The sequence below is a fragment of the Strix aluco genome, chromosome 5 (assembly GCF_031877795.1).
Source record: "Strix aluco isolate bStrAlu1 chromosome 5, bStrAlu1.hap1, whole genome shotgun sequence".
NCBI lineage: Eukaryota > Metazoa > Chordata > Aves > Strigiformes > Strigidae > Strix > Strix aluco.
Window position 1 is genome coordinate 38,111,749 of NC_133935.1, and position 22,617 is coordinate 38,134,365.

The 22,617-nt window shown below is 41.4% G+C and overlaps 1 protein-coding gene across 4 annotated transcripts in view; it reads left to right on the forward strand.

Annotated features, from left to right (window-relative positions):
• Positions 1-289: 289 nt before the first annotated feature.
• The window catches only part of EEA1 (early endosome antigen 1), a 78,295-nt gene continuing 55,967 nt past the window's right edge, over positions 290-22,617 (forward strand). The window contains exons 1-3 of one of the 4 annotated variants that reach the window (XM_074827073.1): positions 290-433; positions 8,988-9,080; positions 12,024-12,146. In XM_074827073.1, coding sequence (XP_074683174.1) covers positions 410-433; positions 8,988-9,080; positions 12,024-12,146 — 240 coding nt within the window. In that variant the 5' untranslated portion in view covers positions 290-409. Of the gene's footprint in view, positions 434-1,508; positions 1,557-3,747; positions 3,880-8,987; positions 9,081-12,023; positions 12,147-22,617 lie in introns of those variants that run through there. The other 3 variants (XM_074827074.1, XM_074827076.1, XM_074827075.1) reach the window with 3 other exon arrangements.

Here is a 22,617-nt window from a genome sequence, read left to right on the forward strand (position 1 = left end):
TTCCCCGGGCGGTAGAGAGCTGCGGGGCTGGGCCCGGCGCGGCGGGACGGAGCCCAGCCCGGCCGGGCCCAGCCCCCACGGAGGAAATCGGGGCGCAGGCTCCGCGCCGCCACAGCCACCCCGTCCCGTCCTGAAGGGCAGCCCCCGCCCGCCCCGTGTGCTCTGCCGGCCCCTCTGCCCCGTCTTCCCTCCCCGTGGCTCCCCGCGGTGGGGCCCGTCCCTCCCCGGGGCGGGGCGGCGCGGTCCCGCCCCGGCGCGGCTGCTGCCCCGCCTCCCCGGCCGCGGCGGCTGTCACGGGGCGAGCGGGCCGCGCCGGGCTCCTGCGGGGCGGGGGCGGCGCTGCGCGGGGCCCCGCGGCTTCCCCCTCGGCTTGGCCGCGGCCGCCCGGCGGCATCCGGGCTCCGCCACCATGTTCAGGCGGATTCTGCAGCGGGTAAGGCAGCGAGACCCGCCCCGGCGGCCAGGGCGGCGAGCCCTGCCGTGGCGTGGTGGGGAGGTGCCGCTTCCTGGTGCCGGCCGGGCGCGGGGCCGGGCTCCCCGCGGCGGGGCCAGAGCCACCGGCCCGGCCCGTCCCGTCCCGTCCCGCGGCGCACGGGCGGGGGTAGGCCCCCGGAGGCCGTCGGGCTTGTCCGCCGCTGCCCCCTCGCCCGCCGCGGGGGTCGGTCCGAGCCCCGACGGGCCGGGCCGGGCCCGCGGCCCCGCGCCGCGTCCTGGCTGGGGGCGGTGGCGGCGGCGGCGTCCCCCGGGCTGGGCGGGAGTGCCGGCGGAGGGCGGGCCCCTGCCGCCGGGCGAGGGGCCTGTCGGTGGGGCGAGGGGCGGCCCTGCCCCGGCGTGGCTCCTTCCCGCAGCGCGGCGGCGTCTCCGCCCGCCGCCTTCGCTCGTCGCCGCGGCTGCGGGCCGCCCGCGCCTCGGGCAGGCTCAAGGGAAGCCCAGCCTGGGGAGAGCCGCCGCGGGGACCTGGGGGTATTTCCCTGGGGGCCAACGGGGCAAACAACAGGCTCCTGACGCTGAAAGCCCGGGTGCCCGGCAGCCGCCGGCCAGCTGTCCCCCTTATTTTAGAACCGGCTTTTCCGGCAGCTCTGCCTGCTTTGCAAAGCCAAGTTGTGACAGTCGTTTATGAAACCCTTCTCGCCTTCCAAAATCCTCGCCGATCTCCGCGGCGGTGCGAGCCGCCTTGCCGTCCGCTTGCGACTCGGGTCGAAGCCGGCTCAGGGCAGGTGTCAGCCTGGCGCAGGGCTGGGGCCGTCGGTCCTCGGTCGCTGGCGCTCGGCTGGAGGATGCACCGAAAAGGGTTGAGTCACGGCGGCGGTGGGAAGGCAGCGCTCCAGATCCCGCCCGGCGGGGGAGCCGTGTGGCATGCGGAGGGCGCTCACGGGTAGAGAGGAAACCAGCCGCCCTCGGCGCTTTGATCTCGTGTTGCTTTCGACGCCTGCTGTCTGCGTGACACCTCGGTGAAAGGGTGTTTTATTGGAAATGCCGGCGTGCTTTCCTTATCTGCCACGCGAGGAAGCGTTGCTACAAGAATGAGAGTTAACAGAGGGGAAGAAAGTACATCGGTACGCATACTGCCAACTTAGTGTGAAGCGTGCCTCAAGTTGTTTTTCGGTCATAGACCCTGGGCAGGTGAAGGTCGCTCTTGGTCTATTTGGAGCTTTGTGTTTACAGGGAAGAACTTCCTTCCTGAAGTTTGATGGGAAGCCCTGCTAACAAGCAGGGGAACTTAGTATGGAACTAATTAAATACTGGCAGCGTTTAACGGGGTGTTTATTGATTATGAGAAATAACCGGCCATCAAGGAAAGCTTCTGTGATAGAGGAAAAAGCTTGATACAGTGCCAAAGGAAATTTGCTCCTAAGTACAAGTTCAGCTAAACACTTGCTATAAAAATCTAAAGTCAGTGCAAAAGTTTTTGTGTGTTAGAAACAGCCATCTTCTCTGAAAAGTTTAAACAAATAAACTATTACCCAGAGGCTCCTGAAAATTACAGGGTTACAGCAGAGCTAATTGCCAGCAAAGGTGAAACAGACTTCTTCCTGCCCAAAAAACAGAGAAATGCCAAGATTTTTAAAGGTGTTAATCTTTTAATTGGTGCAAATAACTATGCTTTTAAAAATCTGCCTCTTACTAAAATGGGCATTAGACCTTTTAAAAGTAGGGATTGCATGTACAGCCTCATACAAACCTTTTTGATTTACAATCTGTGGTTGGCAAAGTGTGAAAAAAGACTTCTGATGTACTTTGGCATTAAAAGTGGGCCTTAGCTTGCTGTCAAATTAGTTCATAAACAGCAGAAGTATTAAAATCTTTCATATCTCTAAGGCAGTAATTTGAAGGCCAAGGAACCTTCTCTTGACCGTTTTCTTGTACATCACTAATGTAGCTGGCAAAAAACTCCACCTTCCAGTTACAGAAATGTAGTTTTTTGTATATGTATTGGGTTTATTATTTGGTTATAGGTGATGCCATCCTTCCTAGCTGGATGGCTAGTCATTAGTGGTGATATAACTTGAGTTATGAAAGTATGTTTAAAAAAAAAAAAAAAAGGTATTCTTTATTACATTCCTGGTTTTTGTAACTCAGCTGGCCATCGAGCTGCAAAGAAGGAAGACAAATGCTACAAAGATACTGTTTATAGTTTTAGTCACTGATTTGAAATTCTGATTCCTGAAGTCTTAAAACATCACAAAACATCAGATGTTTCTTCTTATATTTCTTTTGTTCCCTGATCACCTTGTTGTTTTTTCCACAGTTGTGATTTCTGTTTTTAAAAGCATCTTCATGGTGACTTTGAATGGCATATTTTCAAAGTAGAAAGTATTATATACTTTTTACTACTGAACATTAATAATATAGTTTTTAAAGTTAGTATCTCCATGCTGTCTTCAACTAGGTCCTCGTTTTAGGTCCTTTCCCTGAAATCTGTTTCTAAATTTTTTGTATGTTTTCACTGTGACATCTCAGGGATCCATCTGTTCTGTATGTTTGTATCGTAAAACCCCCTTTCATTCCTTCTTGCCACTTCTCAGTTTGATGCATTGTTCACTGCGCTGATCTAGAAAAAGGTAGTCTTTCCTAAAAGACATCTGTGTGGTATATCCAAGACACAACCTTCCTGCCCAGATATTTTGATTTTTTGTCAGCGTATTCTTTAGAGAGCTGTCTTTATTTAATGTTCAACTCTGAAGGCCCTTTGTGGTCATTGTGTCCGCTCTCCGTAGTTCATCTGCTAGTGGGACAGTTTGCCTCTAGTCTGTGAAAGCAGAGCTCACTTCTTACATTTGGAAGATACCAAACTTGGGGGGAAAAAAACTCAACACTCTAACCCCTCCCACACTTTTTGTAAGGAGTAAGCATTTATACTCAGCTGGTGGAAAACTGATTACTTTGACCTTCTTCTGAGCCTTCTTCCCATTACTCACGTTTTGTCTGTTGGGCCAGAGTGACTACTGTTTACATTAGTTTTTGTCTTCATTCTTTGTGTTTAACTGGCTGTCTACAGCTGTTAGTGGTTGTACTGTGTTTGAGTGGTAAGATCCTATTGCTCTGTCACTAACCGTGCTTGAGTTCTTGGGGTCTAGGTGGAGAACAGGACTTTGCAGGCATTTCTGTAGCTCAGGTAGTACAGTCACCTTTTCTCTTACTCCAGGCTCAGGAGTAGAGATATTTACGTGTCCGGGATGCATTGCATCTCATGTCTTACGTATAATTTTCTTTTTTATGTTTGTAATTTCAGGGCTCCCTAGATAGCGTATTTACTTGGATGGATGCAGAACTGCAGCTGTGCTCACGCCCTCCCTGTGGGGTCGAAAGGAACATGTGTGCCCCTTCCTGGGCATAGGGTCTGCTTGCGTGGAACCGATGGCGCAGTGGGAAAGAAAGGTTTTATGCCCTGTGAAGTCAGGAGTATTTTGTTTTATGGAATCGTGAAATAGCGTCACACTTCTTTAGAAGTAAACAGTATTACTCTTCTCTATTGCACTGTACTCTGTTTCTAGCATTGAGAGTTGTTTGATAACAAGGACTTTGGCCTTCTCATTCTTGAGTCTTGTCTGTTCCTTCAGGAACTTAATATGTTTGGACAATAGGACCCTTCTGTAGTATTTAAATCTCTGCTGGGAAAACTGTATAAATACATATTTGGTCAGACTTTCTCAAGGCTTAACATTTTTTCAAAGGTTTAATTTATTCTGAATTTAAAACTGCTGAAAAAGAGTATCATAACTGAATGGAGTGTAGCTATATACAGATAAATGACTATGCAAAAATGGCACGGTAGCGATCCATAGTTATACTCCATCATCTTAATGCATTAGCTCAACTCATTCATTGTATAATTTTCTATTCCTTTTCAGAAAACAAGCTGCAATCCTTCTTGTCCTTTTTGTTGTTAATGATGTTTCTTTATATTAGCTTGCAGTTCTGAGAAAACAGAGAACAACATAATGAAGTTTAGCATATTACTTCTACAACTCTAGTGCTAGTAGTAGAAACATGCTTTTTCGCAAAGTAAACAAATATAACACTGACAGCTAGGAAAGAAGTATGTTGGGTGAGAGAATAATTTTGCATCAGTCTTTCATCTCTGGGTATGCCTTTAAGGGTCAAATGTTAATTTTGTAAAAACACATATACAGAAGCCTGTGTGAAAATTTACTTTTCCTGTGGGATTTGTAAGTCATTCTTTTGCTCTCCTGTATAGTCCAGGTGAAAACAAAGAGCATCATTCTGAGTCTTTCCTTACTTCACAAAATCTGAGTTGTTCAATGTGTTATGATTTTATTATTTTTTTTTTTATGGAACATGATACAACAGTGGTTTGGGAGCCTCTCTTAAACATATGTGCAAACCTATTTGATCATGCAATGATCAATTAAAAAAATATTCCCAATCCCCCGTTCTTTATTTGACTGGTGAAGGATGTTTGAATTATATTACAGCCTTGAAAGAGAAGTTAATTGCATTTATGGTCTTGGTTTCCATAACATCCTTCCAAATTTGTATTAAATTTTTCTTGCTAGTGTGTATTACTTTGCAAATGGATGCTATGAGGTGTTTTCCCGGATCCTGAAAGTTACTTAATGACCGTTTCCCACCCTTCTTCCCTGTGCATGCCACTCACCAGAAAATAACACCTATTTGTACTAAGCTTCCTAAATTTATCTTGGAATTATGCTTTCTCTTTTAAAGAGAGCATGCTGTTTTTTAAAAGGTTAAAAGGATTTTACCAGGTACAGTTTAGTAATTCCTGTCTTGTATGTTGCGCGTAATAAGACATGCCATGTGGTGCCTTTTAGTGTAATTATAGCATGTTTGAAGTGTTTCGTAAAGCAAGTAGTTTAATCAGCGACGTAGTAATAACATTGTACTTTTAATATAAGACCTTTCATCCTGGAGGTTTTAATAATCTCTAGTTTGTAGTGCTAGAACTAGCAGAAATTAATATGCAAATCTGATTGCGAAATGCAGTCAACTCTGAGGTGAAATGTGACGGGCGATTAACAATGCACAGTAGCATTGTATAAGAAGTTCCAATATAATATGAAGAAAATATTGTGTTAATTGTCACAGAAGATTCTTGGTTTTGGCACGAAATCATTCATTAGGTATGTTGAAAACATATGCTCAGGTATTGCAAAAGTGGAGGTGTGTGCTGCCCGTCTGAAGAGACGGTTGGACCAGGTCTTATTGCCATTACTCAGGCTATAAAGTTTTATCCAGGTTCTCCCTCTGCTCTCGTGTCTTTCTGTGCAAGGCTACATGAAGGCACATCCTTCAGTTTTTGGAGCTGAAGAGTGGAACAAAAGACTTATTTCTTATAAAGTGTTAGTAAAGAAGTGCATATCCATTAATGATGACACTTTCTCCATTTCAGAACATCCCATTTCTACTTGTGGATGTAGATGCTGGAAAGATAAGGGTCCAAGTTCTCAGGCTTTCTAGAACAGAACAGCCGCCATAGCTAACTGTTATACGAAAGCCTTTTTATCATGTTCAGATTTCTAAAGCCTTTTTAAAAATTCCTCTCAATAAGAAATTGATTCTTATGTTATGAAAGTTCAGCTCCTTTATGGAAGAAAGCTTTGTCACCTGACCTCTTCATTTTCCCTTATGTAGACATAAGTGTATATATATCATCTTTGAATTCTTTGTTCTCACACAAAATGGATTCGCAATTGAGCCTTACCTCTGAGTTGCTTGACTGTGGTTTATGGATTGCACGGAAAGGAACTTCTGAACTATATAAACCTAAGAAAACTGTTTGTAACATTAGATGCAATCTTCTAACTTACCTGTCTTGCTGAAAAACTTGGCTACACCTTACCAGTTTTAGATATTATTCCTCCAACTGTCAATGCACACAATCCATGTCTTCATTAACGGAATTACTAAACTTGTGTTTTGGAGCTCTCCTGCAAGACATGTGTTTCCGTAGGGCAGCGTTTCAGAGATGACAGAACAATTTGGGCGGCAAGGGAGCTCAGGAGCTCTCTAGTCTGAGCTCCTGCTGCTAACAGGACCAGCTTGGACTTCAGGAGCAGGCTGCTCAGGCCTGGCCTCATGCTGGAGAAGCTTTTCCTTATGTCCAGTGGGAACCTTGTTTCAGTTTCTGCATCTTGTTCTCTCACTGTGAGCTGCTGGGAGCAGCCTGGTTTCTTCTTTCTGATGACCTCCTCATAGGTGGTGGTAGGGCTGCTGTTAGGTCTCCCCAAAGGTGTCCCTGCTTCAGGGTGGGCCAGCCCTGGTCACTCAGCCTCTCCCCACAGGGCAGGTGCTCCAGCCTCAAGCTGTCTTGGTAGCCTTTTGCCAAACTCACTCTGGATTATCAATGTCCTCCCTGGACTGGGAGAGCCAAAACTGGATGTAGTATCTTGATGTGGTCTGAGGGGTGCTGGCCAGCGGGGGATGCAACCCAGGGTGCTGGTGGCCCCCTCTGCTGCCAGGACACGCTGCTGGCTCCTGTTTGCTTGCTGTCTGACACGAGCTCCAGGTCCTTTTCAGTAGAGAAGCCTGTGTTGCTGCTAGGGGTGTTTCTTCCTAGGCACAGGACCCTGCATTTGTCCCTGTTGAATTGCATGAGGTTCCCACTGGCCTATTCCTCCAGCTCCTCTAGGTCCCTCTGAATGGCAGCCCTGCCCTTGAGTGTATCAACTGGTTCTCCCAGTTTGATGTCATATGAAAACTTGATGAGTGTGCACCCGTGGTCCATGCTGTCATGTGCCTTGTCTGTATCAGTGACCTGAAGGAGAAGTACTAATGCCTTCACTTTGATGTGCTTTATATGTGCATCATATTCTTTGCTTACGCCTTGTTTGCCTCTCCTATTGTTAACTTGGAAAGCTTGCATCACTTTGCTTATCGCTTTTGTATGCTGTATTAGAAGGAAGCTATATTGTGTTCTTACTATCTTTAGAAATGTAAAATGTCTAAAATAAAGGTAAGGGAGTAGGAAAAACCAGCGTATGTGATCATTTAACTGATGACCTCAGAGAAGGCTGGAACAAGGAGAGATGGTCCTTTCGTTCACTTACTGTTGCCAGCCCCGACAGCTTGATGCTTCATTCCTCCTCACTTCCCTTTGGCCAGTCTTTGGAGCCTTTCTAAAACTGAACTGTATCTCACTGAGAATTAAGTCCTTAATCAGTAACTTTACCTTTTTATTACCTATTTTTTTTATTTGATTAGTAATAAAAGGCTGTTATCTTTGTGAAAGTTGGAAATAGAACAGTCTTTACAAAACAGAGCAGGAAAATACTTAATTTTCAAAGTATGGAAAAGCATGCATGCTGTAGTTATCTTATAAAAGGTTATATGGCTGATTTGTCTGGAAAAAAAGAGGATATATTTGAGCAAGAAATTCTAAAACAAGTAAGATTTTAGAGACACCAAGATCTAGAAACTAAAACTATTTATCTCCTTCTGTGTGTGTCTCTGTAGATTTACATCTATATATATAAAATTCTGTATCTTTAATCCCCCTATGTTAGATTAGAAAATCCTTTATAACATTACAAGTATTTCCAGATGGGCTAAATTACAGCAGTAGCATTATTTCTTCCCATTTGCAGTTCTCATCATGGAATTGTGTAATGAACTTTTATTTTTTTGTTGAAACTAGGATTACATATCAGTATTAAGATAATTTCTTTATTGATGTTTGCTTTGAGAATGCTAACTCTTCTGCTGTTGGTCAAGCAGTGGTGTTCTGGAGATGAGTAAGGGAAGTTAAATTTAAATCAAAGTTACAGTTAAATAAGTATTATAAGCTGTGATCCATCTATCCAGATTTTGAATCATGTAGTATTTCAAATTTATTTGTCTGTTTTCTCTAAATCTATAGTTTCAAGTCAATACTGTAGTTTTGATCTTCAACATATTCATAGGAGTTTATTTTTATAGGTTGTCTTACTGATTAACATATTTTATCTTTACCACAGGCTTGATTTTTATTTTTATTTTTTCCAAATGAAGGCAGTGTACCTGCTTGTGTGCTTATTGTAACAACAGGGTCCTCACTCCTCAGTTTTCTGTCTTTCAAATATTTAAAGGCTTGTTCAGATTGTAGACAAGTTATCAAGAAAGTCGTATGATACTAGTTTACTACTTCTGAAACTGTTTAGACTGTAATTTCTAGTGTTTGCCTCTTGGATATAGATATCTAATTTAACATCAGAGTGAGTGATATATGGACAGAATTTAGCCTAATTCTTTCTTTGTATTGAGCGTTCAGGAGAGGAAGTGGTTTAAAATCCTGGCCTTTGGTTCTGGTGTCTGCTTGTCCTTTGATGCATGGAGAATCTGGGATGGAAGCTTTTGTTAAAGTGTTGTAGTGAAAATTAAATAATTGTTTGTCACTTCATTACTCTTGCAGAGGGAAAATACTTCTGTATTCCAGCAAGTAGAAGAGAGGCCTATGCATAGCATAGGTACCATGCTTTTTTAAAATACACTCCGTAGACACTAATTTTTCTCTCCCCCCTCTATTTCAGACTCCGGGTAGAGGTGGGTCTCAGAGCTCGGATTCGGATTCATCTGCCACACCAGGAAATGCCGTGGACGTGAACAACGAAGGCTCCTCCGAGGTACTGTACATCGTACATGGGACTGGAGTCTTAAACCTTGGGTGCTGTTTCTCTGATCCATGAAGCAGTTGGCAGTAACTTTTGATGCCCTACGTAAATAATAGCTGTACTAAATAAATACTCAGAAGTGTCATCTTCTAAGAATTGATTGTTATTTAAATAAAAAAGGAAGGCTAGGCCATGTTTATATGTAACCGTTAATTAGACTTTCTATCTAAATGGTCACAAGTAATTCTTCCTGTAATCCTAGAGATGAATTATTAAAATTAAAAGCAATGAGACATAAGATTAAGACTCCTTGTAATAAATGTTTTATGAGAGTTTCAAAAAACGAGGCTTAACATTTTATCACACTTGTACTCCCTTTTTGCCTTGCTTCTGCTGAGCTATAATGTATACTGGAAACCTCTTCCTTTTTGTGAAATATCAAACGTGTTGTTTTTTGTTTGGTGTTGGTGTATAAATCTACCACTTGTAAATCCTGTCCATTTTTTATGTGCTGTATGCCATACTTAACCAGCAGAATAAGTTGTTACTCTTCTTCAGTACGATAGTACAATGTCTTTGGATTTACAGTGTTGTCAAATATTAACTCTGAAAAATGCAAACTGACTTCACTGGCTGTTGAAGCTGGTTTGTGCTAATGTAGCCTGATTACCTAGCTTGAAAATGTTTCAAGCTTAGCATACAAATGCAGTGCAAGGTTAATTACTCCTATTACACCATTAAAGGGAGCAAAGTGCCCTTTCTTACAGTGAATAAAGTGTATGATGATTCAAATACTCCTATGTCTGCTATGATAAGAGATAAGAGAAACTTTCACTGTGCTGTTTAAAATCCTAATTGCCTTCCATCCATGCATCTTATTTCTTGAAGCCTTATTAGAGTCAGTATAATCAGACATTACTTAATATTTTGCTGCATGTTATACAAGTCACGCGTTTGTGAGTCCAAATCTGTTTTGTATGCATATTTACACTGTCCCTGAAGCAAATAAATATTCTTAAACTGCAGACTAAAATCTCATTACTTTTGTAGTTATTTAAAGCACAAAAATGTGCAGTGAGATAATCACTTCTTTCCAAAGTTTGGCTAAAATTGCACAATTCTGTTAACACGAGTGCAGTATCACTTACTGTACAGCTGATGGGTGTCACAAGGTACCACAATACTAATGTAGTAGTATTTCCTTGTCATAGGATGCGCTTTCAAAGTGTCGGTGTGCCTGCACTATTGCACCATTGGCATTTCTCGCTACTGAGTCGAAATGGGGTCAGACCAAAGGCTGCTGTGTCACTTTTGGTTGGTACTGTATAACGTGAAAAAGTATCTTTTGGTTGTCAATAATTCCACCATCTGTTGCATTAGTTACAAGTGGTGTGTTCTCCTTAGCATATAATTTCAAAATCTGTTTGAAACTGAGCTCCGAAGCTGATGATGGGTTTTTACTCTCCTGAGATTCACGTGTTACAGCACACAACTCAAGCCTTCTTGTTAGTCTTCCTTTTCCTGCACAGCTGGCCTGAGGTGGTGTCTCAGAGCTTATCTCCAGCAGCATCGTAGTCAGACTTTGCAGAATGTTTGCTCTCCATTTCATTGTTATGTTCCTACCTGGTTCTCCAGTGTTACCTAGTCAGAACTCCAGTTGACTTGTTTTCACTTCAGTTTCTTGGATAGATTTTCTAGTTTGTATTGCTGCAAGATTTAAATGGAGGATAATTATTAAATCTGTGCAGATTCTCATGTTTCCTACCTCCTCAAACCTGGTTGAAATCCATTCTGATTTTTGAGAGTTGTAAGTATGAAACAAAAAGGAGTGAGAAAGCCTGAATTCAAACTGTTTCTTGCTCAAGGAGGGGTGAAAATCTGCTTTAGTCCTGTCTGTGGCCATGTCAGCACTTCAGATCACACACAGACCTGTAATCGAGTCTAGATATATCTTTTATTCACTGCAATCTGCCCAAGGAGGAAACGTTTGAGCCGTAGGATAGGTCCCAGCGCAACTCCATCTGCAGTACAGGGTTGCTGAATTTTCCATGCTTGCAGTGAGTCCACCGGCGTGTTTACACTTTCATTAGTGTAACGTGGCTGTGTTAGCTAGACAGGTTTGCCGCAGACATCCTTTTTGTAGGGGACCTTAACCTTCCCATGCATGCACGGAGGGTTGTGTTCAGGCTGTTCTGCCTGCCTGTGTAGTGCTCTGCTGCTGAGGTGCAGGCATCTTCCAGCCAGCAGTGTGAACAGATGCCCAGAGCACCTTACTCTCCACCCTGCTTTTTCTAGGTGTTTAAGCATGTAGCATGTGTCTTGAAGAGGTGAAGCTGTTGTTCTTCAGAAACAGATTTAATTATTGGCTTTGGTAAATCTCTGGTGAGCATGCTGAGTTTCTTTTGTTAAATGCTACCAAGGAAGGTGCATATTTTTCCCTGAGTTAGCATGCCGGCCAGGCGTGCAGCTGTGCTGGTGCCTAGGCCTCTCCTGCTGCCGCAGAGTTGCTTATTAATTTACAGAGTTATTTCTGCAGTCTCAGCACACCACCCTTTTCTCTCTCTGTGAAACATCTGAATGCCCTTATGGGAAACCATGTGGTGGATCTGATGTGATGCTTCATAACGGTCCACTCACAATTTGTGATGCAGCTGATTCCTCTGTCATATGAAGGGGGACACAAGAGCATCTGGAAAACACATGGTAGTATGCAGTGTGGTGCTAGTTTTTATTGTGTTTTAGATTTGTTTATCTTCATGTTCTTAATAACTGTTCCTTCTTGCCTTTTCCATGATACTGATATGTGGTTTGCAAAAACTGTCTTTCCGAAAGGAAAACAGACTTTGATTTTGGTGACTGTAGAGAACTGTCAGCGTAAGAATTTGAACAGCATTTGATTCCAAATCTGCTTGTCTGTCTTTATTAGTTTCTTAAAAACAAATATACATTTCACAGGGCTTCATCTGTCCACTATGTATGAAAGTGTATGTAACTCCCACTGATCTGTCTGAACATTACCAGAATGAGCACACTGGGACAGAAGGAAGACAGGAGCTTCGTGACCTCCCAGCTGTTACTGTGGGTGTTGTTTATTTTGTTTCAATAGCTTTGGTAATGGGGCTGCTTTAAATGAACATACATCTTTTCTTGTGGTTTGGGTGTCAGCTTTTAAATTGTTTCTTTTGATTCCTTGCTGACACATAATTTGATCTCCTATGCATGATTTCAAAGTATACATTCAGCAGATGAATTAATCTATTTCTAGCTTTCTGGATTGCGGTTGTGTCTCACATGAAACGTTTGCGGTATTGGGAGACTTGCAGTCACTGATGTATTGTTTTTGAACAGCTTTTGCTTGATTTTCTTGCAAATAAGTCTGTTACCTTATTTGGTTTACTTTACATCAGACTCAGTATAGTGATAAATGTGGATCTGTTACATCCTTTGTGAAAAGAAACGTTTCGAGCTCTTATTAGCTAACTAAGTTTAAAGCAGATTTCTAAATAGGTACATTGGGTAAAAGATGGAACAGAGGACAGGAATATAAAAAATATAGAAGCTTCTCTTCTTGAACATGTTTAAGAGCCTTATGTATTGCAGCAACATTATAAAAATAATTATAAACCCAAATTCTTTATATAAAATTTTATTGGATTTTTTTTTATCTCCCCAACAAAATGCAAAGGATGTTTCAGTTAATAGACATAAATAGTAGTCCATCTGTAAATTTTTCCAGTTGTGGAGTTTAGAACTGCACAATTAAAACAAAGTGTGCAGTTTTATACTACTTGATTGGAAGAATTTAGATTCTGTAAGGTAACAGCCTCCAGCTGCACAAGGCTATCTGCATTTTTTCTACTGTGAACCTTCAGAGAGTAGATGTGACTTCTGGGGGCAGGTAGCCTGCCATGCACTAAACGGGTTTGTAGGGAGGTGGAGTTTTGCATTCTTTCTGCCGATGTTACTTTTGTAGAGTTTTCGAATCAAAGAGTTTATTCTAGGCTCTGTGAGTGATGTGATTTTATTGTGTTTGTTGCTGTATGCATTTGCTAAGTAGTGCTTTTTCCTTCACTACACTTGATGTGTATTTACACTTTATTTTTAAAGGGAAAACTTCAAATAGTGGGGTATTATTCCCAAAGATGATGAAAGCCATCAATACACTGCTTATCCTAGAGTTATCTGAGATCTCTTTTCAAGGGTGAAGTGTCACCTGTTAAAGTGAGCAGGATCTGTGGTAAAACTGGCCTGTGCTGCTTTCCTGCAGTGCTGGGGGACCTCCTCAGAGCTGGGACAACTGGGGGCTGGCTTTTCATTGACTCCTCGCTGCCTCCTGTTGAAGCAAAGACCATCTGTGGTGCTTTGTTCATGGTCAAGTCAGCTTTTTATTTTCTTTATTACCTGGTCACAATGCAAGTGCCTTACTTGAATAAGCTGTGATTTATCAGTGACAGACTGTAGCATTCCGTGATGGTATCGGTAGACTGTGGGATGTGAGCCATCAGAGGTGGTGTGGTTACCTGAAGAAGTTACTCTTTTATTTAAGCAGGGTTGTGGTTAAGATAATTTCATGGAGTTGACTGTGGGTTCTTGCCCGCTTTTTGGTCTTCCACCGTAAGTTACTTGTCAGTACTTCTTATTTGTCAGTAGCTGATTACAACTTTTTAACTTGATAAAACTTGTGTATTGAGTGTAGCACATGAAATGCAAATTCAGTTGTTTCTAGCTGTAGCTGTTTCCTGTTGCTAAAGCTGTGTTTCTTGGTACAGTGATTCTGTAAAGATCTAGAAGAGGTGAGAAACAAAGAATTCAAATATATATATTTTTTTCCAGTTTGATCTTTTATTTTATCAGCATGCATAGAAGCATTGAAAAAGAGGGGAAATCTGTTAATAGCTATCATCAATACTAGTATGTAAGGTTTAAAATGCTTGACTACTGAGCTTGACTACTGAGAAGCTGATGGTTTGCATTTGTTGATGGAAAACGATAGTTTGCATTAGCAACAAGCTTTCAGGATTGTAATCCTGAAGCAGCAACACCTTGTCACCCTTCATTCCATCTTTGCCATTCCTGGGACAGCATTATAAGAATAATATAAGATTGATAACATTATGTAGCAGACATATGAAACATTGCTGAGTTTGGCTTACTTAAACTGATGCTTGGCTTTCTATTGCTTGTGGATACTACTGTGAAAAGTTCAAATATATTTTGTTGGAAACAATGGTGAAGAAGCTCCCAAGTTCAGTTTTTTTGCCAGTACATTCTCCTTGAACATGGAGATAGGACATGTTGCAAGGCCAGTGTTTGGTTGTGCTTTGTGAGACCTGAAAGATTGTCAGTTGGTTGACAAAAGCCTTAGTACCTTGCTTTTAATTTTGCCTATAGCTTTCTTTACTAACCTGTCTTCCACTGATACACCCTCCCTGCTGATGAAAATTTTAGTAAGTCAGGTCATTTGTCCCTCTGTTCTCCTTGCCCTTTCCTCCTCCCTGTCCTCCATGAAGTCAGAGTTGGTCTTGTTCTTCAGTCACAGGTGTCCACACCTGCATTTTCTGAAGGTGTCTGATGTCCTGTTGTGGGAAAGGATCCTTGCTGCTCACCTACAGCCTTATTTATGGTCTTGCTCTTAAACAACTCTCTGTGCAGCCCTCATTTTTCAAACTAGGGATTGCACCATATGATAACTGGTGAAAATGACAGTGAGATACTTTCCCCCCAAGCACTGGTGAAGCTTTAGTTTAAAAGAAAAAGGCTTATTCAGCTGCAGGAACAACCACCAAAATGTTGGCATATGTCTGTCCATATATAGCCAACTCAGCCAAACAACTGCGATAGGAAGTCGCACGCATTGCCGTGTTCCCGAACAGGGACATTGTTCCCCAACTTTCATGTATACAGTGGTGTCACAAACAAAAGCTGTGTGGCTTCTTCTGTTTTGTTTTCTTTTTCCTAAAGGAATGATACATTTCTAAACCGTGTCCAGCATTTCCTGACTGTCTCTGTTGGACGATCGGGATGTATAAACAGTGAGTCAGAGAGGCTTAGTTTCAGACTTCCCTTCCCAGTTTCTCTTGTGGCATCCAGAAAAAACACTGTATGGTACTCCTGCAATGTTTAGAATATTGTGGCTGTTAACATCTATTGTCTTATCTACAGCTAGGCTAAATCTAAGGCAATTTTTAAACAATTCTTTTGGGTAGTCTTTATAACTTTCCAGATGTTTAGTAAATATGTATTTCTTAGCTAATACAAGCAAGATATGACCCTGATGTTTTCTGAATAGGCTTTTCATAGCAGGATTGCCTGCCTTACGTAGAGTATAAATTGACATACTAGTCATGCAAAAATGTGGGTTTTCTTGTCTTTCTTTGAAAAGACCTCATTCTTTATGGTGTCTTTTTCCCTACTTGTCTCTTACTGTAGATGCAATTGATTGCATCTTTTGCTTTTATGGATGTCCTTGGAATGTTGTGAACTGGTTTTGCACAGAACATCATGTCGGTGCTTTAATGCTGATATTTTGTTCTCTTTGGCTGCTCTTTCAGTTGCTTCTCAAATTAGGTTGTGGCAGCTGTTTTTACCTCAGCATTAATTGTCTGCGCAGGAACAAAAATAATTGGTTGAGGTACATTGGTACATTAATTTGCTGCAACATCTGAACAATACTAAGACTGAAGAATTAGAGATACTGATTTAACTTGGCCATGTGATGTGACTTTTCTTTAAGAAATAGAGAATCCACTGGATTAGAATTTCTAATTCATGACAAATTTGTAGTCTTGTAGGTTGTGACAGAATTGTACTCTTACTCATCAATAGTTGGTTCTATTCTTCTGAGGAGGAATTCAGCTTCTTTTCTGGGAAGATATTGAGTCTGCAATCTGGTATAAAATAAGCTGTAGCAAGACACCTTTTTTTCTTTTTTTCCAGGAAGTTAAATACTTAATTGTGAAATTGAAATGGACTGCAGGTCTTAATTATATAAAACATGACCTTTTAACCTACTTTTCTAATGATTAGATATGATATCCGAGGAAGCCTCTGTCATCTTACTGTTTATGTAAACACAGAGGAAAAGGCTTTTTCTGGTGGAAGGTGTGGAAAAGATGTCAACTGTATTTTCCTTTTAACAATATGTGAAGGAAGTGACCTAATTTTTTTATTCTTTAACTTAAAATATCTCATTATTCTTTTTTTTTTTATTTATTTAATCAGTGTGTAAGACTAGGTAATTTATTTCAGAAATGTGGTCTTGTCCTTGCTGTCTAGGCAGACAGCTTAATCTGCCTCTGAGAACTTACTGAGGATTCAGTTAATTGCTTCGATAAATATTTAGAAAATAAAACCTAGAAACTACTTGATACATCTTTCAGCTCTGAAACATCAGTATGTTTCTGTCCTCTGGCGCTAAGTATATACAGTTCCTAATCTTCTGTTGTGTAACATGTTTCAGTCTTTAAATCACTGTGTAACTGGAGAATATCTGAGTTTTAGCTTAGATTTACTGCTTAAATGCTGGTGAAGATGTGTATCTTGTATCAGGGAACATTGTGGAAGTTCACCTGTAGTGGAGAAATGTGAATGGTGAATTTAGAACTTTTCCAAATATTCATGACACACAGAAACTAAAATCAGCTCTGGAAAAGTGTTCATGCTTCTGAGCACGTGAACATGCTGTACAGTTCTTGAACTTACTTTCAGTTTTTAAACATGCTGGGCTTTATTCACAGCATACATCTTATTGCACCAATACAGTTGTGAAAGTGTTGTTAATGTAAGTCTGGATTATGAGATGTAGGTGAATATAGGTCATGGCTGGAAGGTGTTAGAGCTCTGGGCTTGAATCACAGCTATTGCTTTTTGTTCATGTGGCTCACTGGAAACAGCTTGTAGGCTTGAGTGCTGGCCCAGTATTTCTGGAAGGTCAAAGGTGAAGCCCAGAAATTCAAATTTATTTAAACTTAAAGCCTGGTCAGGTGAATGCCAAGCATGTTGAAGTGCATACTGGGTTGGGCTAAGATGTCCTATAGTATGTAGAAGACTCGCTACTCTTTTCCATATGGTAAAAGTATCAATTATACTGAAATTCTGTGGGGTTTGCTGTTTATTTTTTGGATTTTTGTTTTGTTTTGTTTTTGTTCACCACAGTACTTAAATATTTTCCAAGAAGAGTGTTTGTGGAATAAAATTGACTTCTCAGTGGAAAACAGCAAAGTTCCTTGGTTCTTTAAGCTTGACTCATGTCATAATTGCTGGAATAAAAATTCAAGATGTTGCAGAAGCTTTATTTGTATTAGCAAATAGAACTGTGTGTGTGCTATCCTTGCTATATGACTCTCTACCACATACAGCTGTAGATGAGCAGCAGTCATCGCAACCTAGATGGAAGCGCTTGTTCAGTTCTATGCAGTATTAAAATGGGATTGGAGAATAGACTACACAGTCGTAAGATATTTCAAGAAAATGCTAGTGAAGATGTGTAGCTATTGCTGTGACTTTTAAACTTAAATAGGGTACCTTTTTTCTTGGACTCTAACTATATGAGCATCCTGTAAAAACTGTTTTGCCCATGGGACTGTTCTTCAAGAAGTGTCATCTTCTTTCTGCGAGATAACTCGTTTTAACTTGTGAAAAAGGAGATTAAAATCAAGTAAACTGTGCTTTCACTCATTAATTACTTAAGAAAAGATTTCATATTAGCTCTACAAAGACCATTTCATTAAAGCTCTGGGGAAAAAAGAGTAGTTGGCAGATGAAGTCAGATTTAATGCATGTTTATGTAGGTGTCTTGAGCTCCAGTTATCATTGATGGAGCCCAGGGAGCTGTTATGCTGACCCTACATATGATATACACATTTATTAGGTCAGCTGACTAGTTTCTTGTTCTATTAACTGTGTTGAATAGGTCTGCATTGGTAGTGATTGGGGAGTAGACACCTACATGTAAATCTTTGGTTATTTTTTAAACCTCAGGTGGGAGCCTTCAGCCTGTTGAGGGAGTATCTTTGAAAAATCTTCAATTTTCTTTGCTAGTGAGTAAGGAAAATACTGCTTTTCAAAATGTCACACTACATAACTTAATTAGATCAAGTTTGTGCAGAATGGTGAGAAAAAAACTATTACAAGAAAGACAATATTCTAAGAAGGCTGAAATTTTCAAAAATATATTTTTACACCCTGCCCTGCCCCCTCTCCCCACCTCCCCCGAATCCTACAGAATACAGGGAGAAGCTAGAGAAACAGAATCCATTCAGTCTTATACATTGATTCTTCTTTTATGTAAACTATTTCTGAATCAGTTTTAAAATAGTCTGAGGATTAGGAGGGCTCTACAGTAGCCTGCAGTAGGTCTGGTTGTGTACTGTGTGCCTGTGGGTCCATGCCCCTGCTCTCGCTGGGCAGTATGTTTTGATGTGGGAGGCCAAGGTTCTTCCAACAGTTAATAGCTCTGTAAATTATATTGGTACAATATAAATAAATATGGTCATTCTTGTGGTGAGAGTTTCCTTCCAGTGTTGCTTTTAGCATCCTGGCGTAATTCCCAAAGAATACTGTATTAATGATTTGTACAAGTATTAATGTTACCTGAAAGGAATCATTTACCTTGTATGCCTTTTAGGAGAGAGAGCACTGAGAAGCTTAACTTTATCAGGCCTGAAAGTAAATCTTAACCATTAGAGGGGAAAAATAACTACAAACGTTCTTCTACAGGCTTATTCGTAAGTCTGTTTTGAGAAAGTCAAGTAAAGAAGCCTCTGGTGCTTCCATGGAGTCCAAGATCTTTGGAGAAATTTGGTATTAGAACTCAAGCTAAGGCAAGACACTTTCCTACAAAACTTCTATGTAGCAATTTCTGTTCTGCTATGAGTGAAACCTGTGTGTTTTGGAGTCTTTGCACTGAGGAAGGCATGTCCCACAGTGAACAGTGTGGTACTGTGCAAGTGCTGGGTGCTAGGCATGGCTCACAGGCATCCAGCTGAAAGATAAACATTTCCCTTGGGAACAGAAAATTGGGATTTTAAGTTTAGCATGTCGTTCTCACTGGAATGCCAATTGTGTGCTGACTCCTAGTGGTTTGATTTTGCATGTATATGGGGTTTTGGTTTGATTCTTTATTTTTACTGTTCTTGCTCTGTCTTGCTTCAGCAGTTCTGTGGTGATCTTAAGAACGCTTTCCTGACAAAAACTTGAGCATGTGGTGGTTGTGGTTTTATTTTTATTTTCCTATCAACTGACAGACATCTGCAAAAAGCTTTGGATTCAAGAAATTGTCATTTCCTGGTGGAAAGATTCTGTATTTTAAAAAACAAACCCCAAATAATCATCCTTTAACTTCTGTTGGGCTCTCTTCTCCCTGCATAAAGTGAAAGATAAAGCCCAATTAGAAACGTCAATTAAGGAGTTATGACTTACAGTGCAGCACTGCAGGGGCTGTAAGTGATGTCTTTGGATTTATTAAATAAAGAATATGAATTGCTTTTCACTTCTCTGTGGCTGTGCTTTATGCAGAGTAACTCCTAAATGCATTTTAAAATGAAACCTACCAAGTGTCTCTTGGCAAATGCAGCCTTTTGAAAAGTGTAACTGTGCATGTTTTATAGGGTAGCTTCCTTCTTCAAATATAAGAACATTGCACTCATACTTGCTTCTTCCATAAAGGAGTCTGTTAAGGGAGCCAAGTGCAGGCTTACTGCAAAGGACACCTCTGCTCCCCGGAGTTGTAGTGACCAGTGTTACATCTTATGGTTGTAACTGCACAATCTCCTCTTTATCCAGGGCAGGCATGGTCCTGATATAGGAATATCTTGCACTTGATATAAATTCCTACAAACTAACAAAAATGCTTACAAGATTTAAGCATCTCAGACCATCAGGTTTCTTCACCTCTCCCTTCTCACACATTTGTCTTTAGATTAGTAAAATACACTTTTGCATATATTTTCAAAATTCTTTTCAAGATGATGCTGAGAGAGATATTTTTATGGCTGTATTTATTTTTTTTTTAAAGCAATAAAGCAAGAGACCCGCCAACCCAAGTCCCTGAACACTGATTGACACTGAGGGTTAATAGTTGCAGGCCCAGGAAACCTTTACACACTTTTGTCTGGTGCCCCGGAAGATCCTGATGATTCTGATTTTCTTACTCTAAAGAGAACTGAATTAGTGCCAGTTAACAGTCATCATCTGAATATTATCAGCCTGTGAGATGCAACTGAGTCTTGGGTTTGTGCAGTTCAAGGCTCTGATGTGTGAGCGGTGGTGCCTGCACCTGTAGAAACCGGCGTTCCTGCCCACCCCAGCTCTGCACAGGGATGGTGACATTTTCTCTGGTGAGGATGTCCTGTTGCAGAAGGGTGATGTCTTACTCTGTTAGAGCTAGGAAATGCTGCGTTAGAGTAAGGGGGTGTGTGAGAGCTCTAACCCAGCGCTGACTCCAGCAGCACCAGGTCCCCCAAAAGTGAGGCCAGCCATGGTCACGGCAGTGCTGGTGGAGGGGCTCGGGCTGGTATGTGCACTCTTTATCCCCACTTGTGTGAGAGAAGGGGGCTTTCTACCATAAAGAGAAGGTTTTGTCCATGCTTTCCCCCTCTGCCGGTGACAGCATGCCTGCCTTCTCAGAGCTCCCGTTCATCCTGCGGGCTCTCAGCTGCAGCATGTTCCCTTGGCTCAGCAGCTCTGCTCTGTCTCTGGCCCCTTGCCCTTGCAGCCACTGCCTTCAGATCTGCCTGCCTGGGAAATTGTGGGCTGGCTTTGCCTAATAATTGAGACAAACAAATGATTGCTGTCCCCTTGGGCTAATTGCACATGTAATCTATTCTTTCTTATTCTCCAGGGCTTCTCTTTCCACAGAATAATACCCAACCACAACAAAGCAAAGAAACAGAGTTTGCTGTTTAAATGGAAGGAAATAAAGGGCAAAAGGAAGGAGAGGCCGGAGCAATTTTCTACACCCATTCTTTCTAGATGCACTTACTGGTGCTGTGAGGAACAGTTGCTTTTCTCTGCGAACAGCAGACCTTCCCATCACCCAGAAACAACACAACACTGAGAACCACTTGGTAGTGTTTCATCCCGAAAGGATGCTGTTGCACTGTCGCTGTATGAGACTGACTGCTCTCACCTACTAGGGAAGAAAAATCCCTTGCTTTTTGACCCCTCTTATGGTTCATTGCTGTTGCTTTTTGTCAGGAATCTCCCTCTGGTTCTTTTGCTCAGAGTGACTGTCACTGCCATCATATAATTATATGCTAATTGTTTCAGATAAACATTACTGCGAACCTAGTGGTTTAACAAATTTTCTGTAGCTATTTTGGCATGTGTGCATACATATGAGTTAACTTGGTTTAATCTGGAGTGAAACTGTGCTGATCAATTCTGGAAACAAATAAATGTTTGTTCAGGGTAAATGCATGTTGTCTGCTTAAGGAGGAGTATACTGTTTTGTTTGATCTAGTTGTGCCAGAATTGGTCTTCAATATTATATGTGGTGGGTTTGACAAGCGACTGTATTTAGTAATTATTTTCTGAAACACTAAATAAATAATAGCAGTTATGAAGTCCGTGTTCAGTGCTCTGGAGCTCTAGCCATGTTTGAGTAGCTGAATGTGATGGTGTTTTTCTGTGTTAAATCCATGTAAGCATTTGGTTGTTGAATTCTTAGTGTCTAGTGAAACAAAATACTATGAACGTCAAGTTAGAAAATGAGTGCTATTGTGGTTATCAACATACACATCAGTATGTTCACTTTGTGCTTATATTTAAAGTTTTGTGGTTTGTCTATTAACATCCAAATGCAAAATTAAGAGCAGAAAAAGAGTGTCAAAACTCTTCATACGTCCTTCAGATATCACATGGGAGTATACATTAGGTGAAATTTGATAATCCCACAGGAGTACCCTCATCCTGGATACTAGAGAGCCTTGGTTTAGCTACAGTTTGGAGTGTACTGCAATTTGTACTGGCATAAGGGATTTAACGGTAACATATAAATGTGCAAAAGCACATTTGAAATTAATTTAAGAAACAGGGGGGCTTAATCTCACACAAGTTTCTCTTTGCATATCTTGGAATTACAGGAAGCCTTTAATGTGAGACTAAATTGTTTCCTCTCACTCTGAAATGTCTCTGTTTTGCCACCATGGTGCATATGGGCTGTAGAGTAAATGGGAATTGGGCTCAGAGTTGGCATAACCAAGTGAGTGAAGAACCAGTATAAAGTCCAACACTTAAAAGCAGGTGTAATAGGTTGCTAGATAAAATGAGATGGATGGTACTTCTGATAAATGGCAGTTTGGACATAATATTTATACATAAATACATAATACTTACATTTTCACTTGTGTGGGCTAATGGGCAGAATAAGGGCATTGCTCTGCTAAATTTTCACTCTGGTAAGCTTCCAGTAAATATGCTGGAATGAAAATGGGTGATTTCTGATTCTTTAGGCTGTAGAGATATGATTTTCTCAAGGCAGTATTTCTCTGAATTGCTTTACTAACTAATTATATGCAAGGTAAAAAGTGGTTCTTAGTCTTCTGGCCCA